Below are 14,489 nucleotides of genomic sequence, written 5' to 3'. Positions count from 1 at the left end.
CTCTCAAAAAAAAAAAAAAAAAATTTTAAAAAAAAAAAAAAAAAAGGAGTGGATTACCCCAGCTCTATGTTTCTAAGCTGCAGTGCAAGCCCCAACATATACACCGTCAACTGAGGAACATCACATTACCCTATGGGACGTGGGGGCAGATAAAATCCTTCTTCTGACCCAGGAGTCTATCTTTGGGCAGTATCCATGAAAGAGTAACAGCTTATTAACTTTGAAGCAGGGTAAAATCAAATCCTAAACAGGACACTAACATGTACTAAGTTTCTTCTATATTTGAGACACAACACCAGATCCTAAGGATAAAAAAGCATTATTGACTTATAATTTTCCCTTGGATATTTAAAAAAATATGGGGTTACAAACTATGGTCCACAGCCTGCTTGTTTTTGTATAGTCTGGATCTAAAAATGGTTTTTACCTTTGTAAAGGACTGTTTAAAAAATAAAGAAAGCAAGCAAAAACAAAGACTAGGAGAGACTATTATGCGGTCTGCAAAGCATAAAACACGTGCTGCTTGGCCCTTTACTGAAAAAGTTGGCCAATCCGCTCTAGTACACAATATTCGGATTTTTTTTTGAAGTACATGCCTTAATGTAAGGTTAAGATTTTTTTTCCTCTGAAATTTTCCCTCGGGAAGCACAGAGGCCTTATGTTTAAGTCCTTTGGAAATTTCATATATTAGGTAGTGATCCCTTATTTACTTATCTAACTATATATACACACATATACACATATATGTACATACACAAAAATATACACGTTTGAGTATATATACTCTTTGTGGAAGACCTATGGTCTGAAAAAGAAACTTTCAATCAATTCTAGTTTTTAGTTTTGGATGCCTGCAGTTGAAGGAATTAGTCAAAAAAAAGGAGGCAATGAAATTCAAAAAATATTTAGTAATTATTTTTTTTTTAAAGATTTTATTTATGTGAGAGAGAGAGAATGAGAGACAGAGAGCACAAGAGGGAAGAGGGTCAGAGGGAGAAGCAAACTCCCTGCTGAGCAGGGAGCCCGATATGGGATTCAATCCCAGGACTCCAGGATCATGACCTGAGCCGAAGGCAGTCGCTTAGCCAACTGAGCCACCCAGGCGCCCCTAGTAATTATTAATCAGAGCGGGAGATAACCTCATAACTCAAAGTGTTATATATTGTTGTTAATAAGACTTTTGAAAGTGACTTTAAAAAAGGAAGCTGGTAGGGGGTACCTGGCTGGCTCAGTTGGTAGAGCATGCAATTCTTCCAGGTTGTAAGTTCAAGCCCCAGGTTGGGTAACCCTGGTTACTTAAAAATAAATTAAAATAAAAAAGGAAACTGGTAGATAGTTTTGTAGTTACAGATACAGACTTACTTGATAAATAGGGAAGAAAAAACTTTCCTGCTGTTACTGGATGGCTATTTGTAGCTTAGAAAAAAAGTTCCAGTGATAAAAATATGGCTTCCAAAAAAGAGGAAAATATCAAACAACTTGGATGGAAATCAGATTAATGTGCTCTAAAAAACTGTCAAATGTCTCAATGTGCCTCTGTAGCAATTACAGACATGCTGATATCAGAGATACAGGTGGAATATTTGAATACAATTCTCTCATGAAACATGACATCTGGTTATCTCCTTTTCATCCCTAAAGTTTATATATTTAAGTTGGCCAAAGAAACATTTTTTAGCTTTTGCTCATTTGAAAAAATGATAGTGTCTTATATACAGGACTATTCACTTTGGGGACATTTGGATAAGTTCCCAATGGTCTCAAGATAAAATAAATTAATCTGATTCTATTTTGTGAGGCTACAAAAATATGCTTATGAAGAGTGATACAGAGCTAAAATCTCAATGATCACAATGATGATTGAAGAAAAGTCAGGCCGTTTCTAAACTGATCATTTTCTTTTTTTCTTTTAGTGGCAAGAGTGAGAAAAAACCCAAAGTAAGTAGGTAAATGGGACCTTCAGGCTGAACTGATCCACATCATTAGCATTTCATCCTGAAGTCAAACTTTGGATTGTTTTTAAAAATTCAGCTACTTTATTCCAATTTTGCCACAAGTCCCCCTAATATAAAGTAAATGGAAGATCACTTTATAACATCATCACTTTGGTTCTATAAAAAGGGGAAAAAACAAACAAAAGCCCCACCCTCTGGGTAAGAAATAAGACATACCTGCTGATGAACTCAATCATTATAAATAGTAACACAACAGATTTCCAACTTTTAAAATCGTGTCTTTAGTTTATCAAATTAGATGAACACTGAGATGATTGTATTTTCCAAATTTGGGATGTTTCTTCATTGCAAGAGATAGAGATGGAAGTCAAATTCTGTTTAAGCCTATTACTACACTAACTAGTATCCACCATATAATCAGCTGAAAATTACAACTCTCTTCCAAAATAATTTTAATTTATTAAAAGCAGTAAGATATGTTTAAAGAACATTTCCAAATATTCCAAAATTAAACATTTAAATAAATACAGAATTTCAGATAATCTTAAAGAAAACAGGCTGTTCCATTTGGAAAGAAAAAGAGAAGGGCATTCATTCTGACCTTATTCTTCAGCTTTTCCTGTCTCCCGCTTTGGCCGTATACACCAAATGAGGACCAAGGCTCCTTGAGGGAAGGTAAACAAAACCAGAAACATTTCTTTTAGTTCTCTTTAGTCAAAGTGCCCCAAATTATTACTGCCTTTAAATAACAGAATGAATTAAATCCAAGTCACCATTCTAACTGGACTTAAGAAAAACATGGGATAGTTAAATCATAAACTTCCCTCTTTCACCTTGTTTTTTTTTTAAAGAGGAGAATCAAAGGTCTATCCTGACATTGCTAATTCTCTTACTTATTTAGATAGAGTATCATCCTTAATATAATTAATGCAAATAGGTCCTTAAGCTGGTTTAACAGCTAAGATTTCCATATTAAGTCACAGTCAGGTTAGGGCCCATCAGATAAACACTGACATTAATGAATGGCAAAAGTCAACACAAGGCCTTTGAAAATAAATACTGCAGAACAAAAAAAGAGAAGACTCTTCAGAAAGCTAAAGTGCCCCGGAGGCCTTTATGAAGAAACTAGCTGACAGCCATGAGGAGAGGAGGCCCAGATAAAAAGCCAACAGAATGCGAGATCACTGAGGTAAGAAAGGACTTAGGGACACCAAGAACTGCAATACCAATGTCACAGCACACGGTGCAGCGTCAGTGCTGTGAACACCAATGTGAAAAGATTTTTGGGAATACAGAAAAACAATAAAAGCATGACAGATACTACACTAAAGACAAGGAACGGAGAGCCAGTCTAAGAACCTCATGCATTGGAGGAAAAAAACACAGAACTGGAACAAAAGCTAAAATCAAATGGGTAACGTTCTAACAACTAAGTATGCACACTGAGGGGCTTAATGTGCTCCTGGACAACAACACTGAAGGGACTACATGGAGATACACACGGCCCATTTAAAAATGAAACATATCATTAGAAGAACAAGGGTCCATCACATACGTAAACATACATCCAACAAAAAAGAGAAAGGCCAAGTTACTGTATGAAAGAAATAGTGTTTACCAGTTTTTCCTTCACTTTGGCCCTTTGCTATGAATACAGTGGCCACTAGTCATATGTGGCTATTGACACCTGAAATGTATCTAGTCTGAACCGAGATGTGTTGTTAAGTGTAAAATATACACTGGACTTCAAAGGCCCTGTAGGTAAAAAAAAATCCAAATTATGTAATAACTAACTGTAAAATACTGATTACATACTGACATGATAATATTTTTGAGACGAGGTTAAATAAAATATATTAACATTAGTTTTACCTATTTTTTACTTTTTTATAAGTGTTGCTACTAAATGTAGCGTTACATGTAAAACTACATGTGTGGCTCACATTGTATTTCTATTAGACGACTCTAATCTTGCCTAAGGAAATGAACTAGAAAGGGGAATGCTCTATAGTGAGGTTTTAACTGACCATTAAATACAAGAAAAATGTCTAGTGATGAGAGAAAAAAACATCACTATCAGCTATTAAGTGAAAAAAATAAGATACAAAAAAATATAATCTCTACTATTTAAAGGAAAAAGCACAAAATACTGGAAAAATAAAAGACTACAAATAGGTCACAAATGTTAATAGTGACCTCTGGGTGGTGGAACTGTAGTGATGCGAGTTTTTAAAATTCTTTTCTTTTTTCTTTTTTTTAAAGACTTTATTTATTCATTTGACAAAGAGATAGAGAGCACAAGTAGGCAGAGAGGCAGGCAGAGGGAGAGGAAGAAGCAGGCTCCCTGCCGAGCAGGGAGCCCGATGCAGGACTCGATCCCAGGACCCTGGGACCATGACCTGAGCTGAAGGCAGCCGCTTAATGACTGAGCCACCCAGGTGCCCCTTTTCTTTTTTCTTTCTTATGTCTCACATTTTTATAATGAGTATACATTATTTTTATAATCAGAGAAAAATATAAACATTTGTGACAAAAACATAAGCACAGTTACCTTGCTCTATTATCTGCAACAGCTGGGAAAAATAATAAATTAAATTTTCATTTTTCTCCATTTACTGGTCACAAAAATGTAGCCTCTTTAAAAACAATGAAGTTCAGACGCTGGCGGGACAGGGTAACTGGTGATGGGCATGAAGGAGGACATGTAATGAGCACTGGGTGTTTCATATAACTGATGAATCACTGAACTCTACCTCTGACACTAATAATACACTATAACTTAATTAACTGAATTTAAATAAAATTTTAAAAAATAAATAATAAAAAAATAAAAATGAAGTTCTCTGTTGCAATTAGAACGATTTTACTCACCACATGCAGAAGCTTAATCTTACAAGCTACTTGCCAGAGCACACTTAACGCTTGATACAAGTGTGGATTTTTGGGAGTTGCCACCAGTTTCTAGTAAAAGGAAAATACAAGTTATATGTTTATATAACTATAAACAATTGAAATAAAGTTCTGAATCTTAAAAGTAATATCTTAATAGTATTTAGAAATTAAAAAAAAATTAGAATCACAAAATCTTATCCGTAATCATTTCAAAGAGAAATCTTTTTAAACTTTCATATTGAAATAATTGTCCTGTACACTTAAAATATAATATATGTGAGATTGATTTCCTTTAGCCAAAACCCTATCAGGGCAAAATCTCATTAAAGAAAAAAATGAAACAAAAATGTATAATTACTGGGGCGCCTGGGTGGCTCAGTTGGTTGAGCCACTGCCTTCGGCTCAGGTCATGGTCCTGGAGTCCCGGGATCGGGTCCCACATCGGGCTTCCTGCTTGGCGGGGAGTCTGCTTCTCCCTCTGACCCTCTTCCCTCTCGTGCTCTCTATCTCTCATTCTCTCTCTCTCAAATAAATAAAATCTTTTAAAAAAAAATGTATAATTACTTTGGAGAAGGACAAGTGTGTGTTAGAAGTATGTATCAGGTGGACTAATAAATTTTGAGTCAAGAATTGTTCAGGCTGACACTTGAAGGATGAGCAGTTTCCTCAGTGAATGAGAGCACTACGCAAAGGAAACCACACATGAAAAGGTCCATGGTAAAAGAAGCACTAGAACATTTCCCCAGTAGCAAGAAAAAACCTGACGAAGCATTTCCTGTTTCTCTTCTTTCACCCTTTCATGATATAATGTATGTACAGCCTCAAGGTTCTGAGTCCCTACGCTTTCCATGGATAGCCACTATGTCTGTACTGAGTCTTTTTTTTTTTTTTTTTTTTAAGATTTTATTTATTTATTTGTGAGAGAGAGAATGAGAGATAGACAGCACGAGAGGGAAGAGGGTCGGAGGGAGAAGCAGACTCCCTGCTGAGCAGGGAGCCCGATGTGGGACTCGATCCTGGGACTCCAGGATCATGACCTGAGCCGAAGGCAGTCGCTTAACCAACTGAGCCACCCAGGCGCCCTGTACTGAGTCTTAGTGAGTAAACCACCCTTTCATTTCTTGCTCCACTATGCTAACCCATAACTCTTACATACAAGTAAGCATCTCGTGTTACAATGGATTAGAAGATTAATAATGTGAAGCATTCTGAGCAGAAAAGAAACATCACTCTCAAGACACTATAAAGAACTAAAATGTCAGAGAGTAGAGTCTAAAAACCCCAAATATTCCTATTAGAAGTAATACATGAATTCAGCAAAGTTGCAGGATATAAAAATCAACACACAAAAGTCAATCACATTTCTATATACTAATAATGAATAATCTGAAAAGCAAAATTAAGGAAACAACTCCATTTGAAATAGCATCCAAAAGAGTAAAATACTTAGGAATCAATTTAACCAAGGAGGAGAAAGACTTGTACACTGAAAACTACAAAACACTGACGAAAAATTAAAAACAAATGGAAAAAACAACCAGCGTTCACAGATTGGAAGACTGACCAATGTTAAGATGTCAATATTACCCAAAGTGATCTACAGAGTCAACACAATCCATACCAAAATCCCAACAATGTTTTGTCACAGAACTAGAAAAACCCATCCTAAAATTCATATGGAATTGCAAGAGTCACTGAATAGCCTAATAATAAAAGAGAGAGCCCAGAAACAGATCCTCATGTGTATGACAAAATGATGTTGGAGAGAACATGGAGAAACTGGAACTCTTGTGCATTGCTGGTGGGAATATAAAATGGTACAGACACTACGGAAAACAGTAGGGTGGGTCCTTGAAAAAAATTAAAAATAGTATTGGGGTGCCTGGGTGGCTTATGGGGTTAAGCATCTACTTTCAGCTCAGGTCATGATTTCAGGGTCCTGTGACTGAGCCCCAAGTTGGGCTCCCTCTCAGCAGGGTTCTGCTTCTCCCTCTTGCTCTGTGCTCCCTCTCTCTCAAATAAATAATTTTTTTTAACTTTAAAGTTTAAAAGATTCGCTCTCCCCCTTGCTCCCTGCTTGTGCTCTCTCTCTCTCTCTCTCTCTCCCTCTCTTTCTCAAATAAATAAATAAAATCTTAAAAAAAAATAGTATTGCCATATGATCCAGCAATTCCACTTCTGGGTATACAGCCAAAGGTACTCAAAGCCGGACTGGAAAAGATATTTGCACACCAAAGCTCACGGCAGCATCATTCACAGTAACGAAAAGTGGAAGCAACTCAAATGTCTGTTGACAGATGAATGGATAAAGAAAAGGTGGTGGGGGTATATATCTATGTGTTTGTGTATAAAATATATACATATATATATGCATACAATGTATATTTTTCAGCCTTAAAAGAAAATGGAATTCTGACACATGCTACGATTTGGATGAACCATAAAGGTATTATGCTAAGTGAACTCAGTCAAACACAAAGTGCAATATTCTATGATTCCACCTATGATGAAGTACTTATAATAGTCAAATTCACTGAGACAGAAAGTAGGACAATGTTTACCAGAGGCTCAGCGGAAGGGGAAGATGGGAAGTAATGCTTACTTCGTATGGAATGATAAAAATGTGCTGAGAAGAGATAGATGGTGGTTAACAGTTGTACCACAATGTGAATATACTTAATGCCACTGAACTGAACACTGAAAAACAGTTAAAATGGTAAATATGTCACATGGATATTTATTTATTTTTTTTTTAAGTTTTTTATTTATTTGTCAGAGAGAGAGAGAGAGAGAGAGCACAAGCAGGGGGAGCAGTAGAGGGAGAGCGAGAAGCAGGTTCCTCACTGAGCAAGGAGCCCGATGTGGGACCCGATCCCAGGACCCTGGGATCATGACCTGAGCCGAAGGCAGACGCTTAACGACTGAGCCACCCAGGGGTCCCTGTCACATGGATATTTAACCACAAAAAAAAAAACCTTAAAAAAAAATTGAATCTAAAGATTACTCTACAGAAATTAAAAAACCATCTTAATACCCTCAATGTCATGAGCTCAAATTAAAGTCAAACAGATTAAGACCATGCAGAGAAAGATCACAAAACTCTTGCAAAACAAACACTAATTGGGTACCTGTTAATAACCTACCTCGTATTCCCTTTCAGTAATAAACATATTTAGTTCCACTCGCCCATAACTATATACAGAAGTAGAAGAATATAGGTCATATAAAAGCTTCCAAAGTATCTTTTTCTCATTTTTTGCTGGGAAGATTCCAACTACTCTTAATGGGGTATCTGTTAGGAATACAAGCAAAAATATTCGAATAAGTTGTTAAAATTTTTTCCTAAGATCATATTTTATTGAGTCAAACTAAGTTAACAACCTGCATTAAGTCAATTAAAACGAAGCCTTGGCATCTCTCCTCGAAGGGCGCTTGGCCTCCGTGGAGCTGCTCGGATTCTGTCTATGTGAGGAGAAAGCCACAGTCCCGCCCACAAACTCTCATCTAGACAGGATGCGGATCTCTTCAGCAGACAAGGTGTCCTGCTAGAGAAAGCTGGCAAATCAGAAGCTATTTGCTGCAGTGAATGACAAAAATTACCTTCTGACCAAGGAACCGCTTCTATTCCCAGATGCCGAAAAAGCGTTTCTGAAATCATAATGGGAGGTTTTACCATTCCAAAATTTCTAGGATCCATTTTAAAGAAGTCACAGTAGACCACTTCTAGTTTTCCATTCACCTTTTTGCGCAGGGACTGAAGAGAGACAGAGATAACATGTTTAAAACTGTCAGTGTTAGGGAGACTTTGTACCCAAAGATCTACTTCAAAAAATTTACCAAAATTTAACAGTTAAGAGTCATTAATGCCTGAAAAGCAATGAAACTACAGTATTACTAAGAAAAAGCCCCCAAACCAAAAAACCTTCAACAAATTCTCACTTATCCATTCACTTTCTCTACTTTAACTCAATGGTTTCAGCTGTTCAAAGTGTCCTCACACTATCTGACTGCTTAGTGGCGGCCGCCTGGAGACCGCACCTGGGCCCGGGTACAGAGCGGCAACTGTCTGCTGGTCATGGCCAGATGCTTCATAGAGAAAAACGATAAAAATATTAAAGGGAAAGGCAGACAGTACTGTTTTTACTAGAAGAGTCTAATTAGCCCTTCACCAAATGAACTTGGCTACAGTTATCGTGTACGTCACTTTCTATTTTCCCCTTGATTTTTCATTTACATTTTCTAAAGACAGAAGCAACTACGGAAGGAAAGCTCCTTGTCTGCCAGAAGAGGTCCGATATACCTCCGTCTTTTCACTGCCCTGATGTGCTGGCTCTGTTGTAGCACGGGACACCTTAGCAGCGAGAGGAAGGCGTAGCTACAGACTCCATAAACTTCATTAGAAGTTACAAAAAAAAAAACCAAACAGAAGAGGTCAAGGGACTTGATATACATTTTGAGATTCTCACGCACAGAAAATTCTATTGGTATGTATCAAGGTTTCAAGAATTTGCAATTTAAAGTTACAAAATAAAAACCCTAATTTTTCATAAGTTTTTATTTCAACCTATAAATATTATTTTATTTATAAATCTAGTAAATTCTAATGATCATTTTCGTGGGGACCCTTGAAAAAGACTCGGGAAGGAACAGACTAGGGTAGAAATCATACACTTTTGGTCCTGTTAAGTTTGAGATGTCTATTAGGTGAACCACGTGGAGACACCAGGTAGGAAGTTGTAGACCTGAATAGGGAGGTCAGTGGAGCGGTCCAGGCCAAAGATATAAATTGGTGAGAATTTTGCTTGTTGAAGGTTATTAAAGCCAGGGGTACAGATGAGACCCCCTAGGGAGAAGCACAGAAGACTACGCCTGAGGATGGAGTAACTCCAGTCTCACAAAAAGCTGAGAATAAGCCAAATATGTAAAGAAGAAAATCAGACTGTGGTGTTATGACAGAGAAAAAGAACACTTATTTGATGCTTATCTTAAAAACAGATTATCTTGAAATCTTACAAAGTGTTCTGTATGTATAGCAATAAAATAACCTCAGAAGTTACTCAAGAGTTATATTTTAATCTTTGTAACTAAGAAAAACTATTGAATTTTGGTTTGATAGGAATGTATACATTAAGATTTGGTTCCACTAGTATTTTGAAAGTACGTTTTTGTTTTTGCATCTGTCACGTACCATGCAATAATGGTAATAATGATACAACAACCAGAACTCCAGAATAATTTAGTTCTACAATAATAGTGAAATCACATTTAAAAACTTGATTTCATTTAGGATTCAAAAACAGGAAGCACATTTCATCGTATTTAAATTGCAACAAGAGGGGCACCTGGGTGGCACAGTTGGTTAAGCAACCAACTCTTGATTATGGCTCAGGTCATGATCTCAGGGTCATCAGATTGAGCCCCACATTGGGCTCCACGCTCGGCGGGGAGTCTGCTTGTGATTCTCTCTCTCCTTCTGCCCCTCCCCCACCACCCTTGCTCTCTCTCTAAAATAAATAAAATCCTTAAAATAAAAAGAAATTGCAACAAGATCCTTTACAAGTGGGGCATTAATGTCTCTATTTTACATATGAGAAAAGTCAAACATTAAATTAATTGCTCAAGGGCCCTAAAGGTAGTGATAGCTAGGGCTGAAATTCAGCGTGACTTGAAAAGACTGTTCTATCTCTGCTGAAATACCACACCACTTGCCACAAAAGCTGAGAGCTCTTCAACTGAACATGTATAGCTTTCTGCAACAGTAGTTCTCATTTTCAAAAGGAATATATCATGATTTATTATTATAGAACACAATTTAAAAACTGTACCTCTAGCACATCCAGATAGGCAAACTAACTGTTCCTGCTTGAAACACTGTTAATGTGGAGTCCCAGGAATTTTATTTGAGAGGGTGGGAGTTCTAACGTTAGACAAAAATTCTGAGTCAAGCATCATCCTTGAAAATCTTTTCAGTTTTTAGGAGCAAACTCTGGGTGGCTAGAAGCATTGTCTGCTGAGAGCACCACTTTAAAGCTGTGATTTAGGGCCACTGTAAAACTTCTAATTATTTTATTTCTTTTTTTTTTTAAGATTTATTTAGAGAGAGAGAGTGCGTTTGCAAACATGCACACAAGCGGGGGCGGGGGGCAAATGGAGAGAGAATCTTCAAGTCGACTCCCTGATGAGCGAGGAGCCCTACTCAGGGCTTGATCCCATGACCCTGAGATCATGATCTGAGCCGAAACCGAGTTGGACACTTAACTGAGCCACCCAGGTGCCCACAAAACTTCTATTTAAATGGTTACTTCTCTTTTATTCTGGCAAATAGATGAATTCACATAAAACCTTATTTGAATGGCTTTCCCCTCTGTCATAATGATGATTAATAAGAGTAAATACCTACTGAGGGCTGAGCTCAAGTTAGTGCTGAGGGGAGTGGGGATGGGGAGTTAGAACTGGAACACAAACTTAGTTCTAACCAAAGATTGGATTTGATCAGAGATGGATTTTGTGTTTACACTGTAGTGTCAGAAACATTTACGATGAATATTCCTATATTTCTTACAGGAAAGTTCTGCGTGTCGTGAACTTTCTAGCCCCTAACACTCCATTTTTCATGGAATCATGGATTTCAAATTAACATGTATCTTGATCTTACAAAAAAGCAACTACTGTGTTATTGGATAAGAAACTCAATAGATATTTTAATGTTTTCAATTGTTTTGTGAACATGCAGATTAACCTTCAAAAGTAGGCCTTGGGGCACTTGTGTGGCTTAGTCAGTTGAGTGTCCAACTCTTGATTTCAGCTCAGGTCATGATCTCAGAGTCCTGAGATCGAGCCCTGGGTCAGGCTACAAGCTAGGCGTGGAGCCTGGTGAAGATGCTCTTTCTCTCCTCCTCCCTCTCAAAAAAAAAAAAAAGTAATCCTTTTTTTAAAAGATCAAAATAAAAGCTATCTTGTTTCCAATTCCTACGGTGAAACTGAAATTAGATGGTTATGGTGACTAAATCACACTCCATGATCTTTCAACAATTTTGTGTTCTTTTCTCTTCATGTTTTTTGGGATTCCAGCAGATTCAGCATCAATTAAATAACCTGGCTAAAACCTTCAATTCTCGGGGCGCCTGGGTGGCTCAGGCGGTTAAGCACCTGCCTTAGGCTCAGGCCATGACCTCAGGGTCCTGGGATTGAGTCGTGCATCCGGGTCCTTGCTCGGCTCTGCTTCTCTCTCCCCCTCTGTTTGTGCTCTCTCTCTCTCTCAAATGAATAAAATCTTAAAAAGCAAAACAAAAAAAACCCTTGAATTCTTTTCAAAGCTGTCAGTTGTAGGATAACCACCACCTAACATGCATAGTTTTATTTAAAAAATAAACAACTGGATTTAGTGGACATTTTTGTAATTTTTTGTAGTCCTGCACTTTTTTTTTTAAAGATTTTATTTATTTATTTGACAGAGAGAGACACAGTGAGAGAGGGAACATGAGCAGGGAGAGTGGGAGAGGGAGAAGCAGGCTTCCCGCGGAGCGGAGAGCCCGATGCGGGGCTGGATCCCAGGATCCTGGGATCATGACCTGAGCCGAAGGCAGACGCTTAACAACTGAGCCACCCAGGCGTCCTTGTTGTCCTGCACTTTTAAATAATACCATTATACATGGTTTCAAGAATTTGGCTCAGAGAAGTATAAATTTCCTAAACTGAATCTAGAGACTCAGAAGGGAGGGGAAAGAGAAGGAAAGAGGCTGGCGGTGAGACAAGGAATTTCCACTTCACTGTTACATAAACCTGTCTGCCAGACAAGCAGCAGAATTCACTGAAAAACCCATTTGGATAATGCTTTCACTACCTGCAATTATATCTGACTATACCAAACCTATCTTGCCTCTGAAACCCCAAATCCAGAGTTAACATAGTCCTGTTAACCTAGATTCTAAGTTCACAGAAAGCAGAGGCACAGGATACCCTACTAGAGATAAGGAAACAAGCCTCGAGATGCCAGTTACACACGGTTCAAAGTCACCCAACTAGTCTGCAGCAGAGCTAGAATCAGAGAATAAGTCTGAGAACTCCAGTCTTTCAGTCATTCAACAAGCATTGATACCTCCTATGCTCTAGTCATGGGGGTTAACAATATATTGTTATTGTAACAGCAAGCAAGGCCCTCCAAAGTGATTCTATATAAATTGTGTACTTCAATTTCACTTCCCTAAAGACTCAAAGATAGCTCTCTGAACAATAAATTAGTTTCAGAAACTAAAAGTATACCTCCAAATGTGGAAGAAAAGTTCTGTTACTTTCAAGGGCAATCACTTTGGCCTTGCTTTCAAGTAATGCTTGAGTCAGGATTCCAGGACCTAGTGTTAACAGAAGGAAAAGTTTATTTGCAAAACAACTTCTCTCAATATCGACTAGAGTAGATGTTTCACATTTATTATCTAATTTTGATCCTCACAACATCCCCAAGGTAGATTACAGTCCTCATTTACACATAGGAAAACTGGGAATTGGATAAAATCATTTGACTCCAATATCACAACTGGTAAGTGGTGCTGCTTGGCTTTGAATCCATTCTGTCAAAGCCAAAGCCTGAGCTCTTGATCATAATGTTTTACTATGTCTCAGGAAAAACAAAGTTGCCTTTAGCATTCCACTTATTCATGGACTACTCAAATACTTTAACCAGGAAAAGATACTGTCAAACCCAAACAGAACTGACTCATGACAGGCAGAGCTCCTTTAAAAAAGTATTTTTTCAGGGGCACCTGGATGGCTCACTCGGTGGAGCATGCGACTCTTGATCTCCGGGTCGTAAGTGCAAGCCCCGCGTTGGATACAGAGCTTAATTAAAAAATTAAAAAAAATCTTTACCAAAAAAAAGTATTTTTCAGAAAGTCTATAAGTCTTATGTTCTAGGTATCCTGCTATGGTCTCTAGAAGGCATATGTAAAAGATAAAAGGTTTTTTTTTGGCGGGGGGGAGCTTGCAAGTATTTTGAGGAGAAAGTAAAATCTAGGAGCATGTTTTATCAAATGCTGTATGACGTGCAAACTGCTGCAGGTCATGATTGAGACCGACCATCCAAGTTGCTTCTTGGGGCCATGTCTTAAACGGCCCCCCAGGGGCGGTCGAGGGAAGTCCGCACGAGCGATGAACGTCCAAGGAAAGGCAGTCCCCGGCGGACTCACCTGGATTGCACTCCAGGAAGAGCTGATCAGGGTTTTTCCGTTCTTTCTTCAGGATCTGCACCAAGGTCGTGGCCAGTTTCGGACTGGTTACGTAACTCTTGGGCTCTGAGCGGTACTTGGGCAACCAAGAGGGCGAGTCTCTGAAACCCTGACTAGGCACCAGCTGCAGGTGGAGATCAGACAAACCTCGGCGGTGCCCGGCGCGGACGCCCCTCCACCTCGCCGCTCCCGAACCCAATACGCAAAAGCGACCAGCGCCGGCAAAGGCTGAGAGCGCTAGCCGCGGCGGGAGCCCCGCCACCGGGACCGACATCTTCAGCCTCTAAGGTCTGTCCCAGCGTCGCCGGAGAGCGTCAGCGAGCTCCGTACAGAGAACTCCACGTGTAACATCCTCCTACCAGCCGACTAGGCCGGGCAGTACTAGACACCAAACTGCGCATGCGAACGGTCTCTTCTTCTT

The 14,489-nt window shown here is 38.6% G+C and overlaps 1 protein-coding gene across 3 annotated transcripts in view; it reads right to left on the bottom strand.

Annotated features, from left to right (window-relative positions):
* Positions 1-14,484, bottom strand: part of TFB2M (transcription factor B2, mitochondrial) — a 17,238-nt gene extending 2,754 nt beyond the window's left edge. Inside the window, exons 1-6 of one of the 3 annotated variants that reach the window (XM_025877605.2) lie at positions 14,030-14,484; positions 13,110-13,198; positions 8,448-8,601; positions 7,991-8,139; positions 4,827-4,916; positions 2,557-2,619 (exon numbers count right to left, since the gene is read on the bottom strand). In XM_025877605.2, coding sequence (XP_025733390.1) covers positions 2,557-2,619; positions 4,827-4,916; positions 7,991-8,139; positions 8,448-8,601; positions 13,110-13,198; positions 14,030-14,342 — 858 coding nt within the window. In that variant the 5' untranslated portion in view covers positions 14,343-14,484. The remainder of the gene's footprint in view (positions 1-2,556; positions 2,620-4,826; positions 4,917-7,990; positions 8,140-8,447; positions 8,602-13,109; positions 13,199-14,029) is intronic. The other 2 variants (XM_073899891.1, XM_025877606.2) reach the window with 2 other exon arrangements.
* Positions 14,485-14,489: the final 5 nt, after the last annotated feature.

This window comes from Callorhinus ursinus, unplaced genomic scaffold, assembly GCF_003265705.2.
Source record: "Callorhinus ursinus isolate GAN/ISIS: 27379988/994484 unplaced genomic scaffold, GSC_fseal_2.0 scaffold13, whole genome shotgun sequence".
Lineage (NCBI taxonomy): Eukaryota > Metazoa > Chordata > Mammalia > Carnivora > Otariidae > Callorhinus > Callorhinus ursinus.
This window is presented reverse-complemented; position numbering and strand designations above follow the sequence as displayed.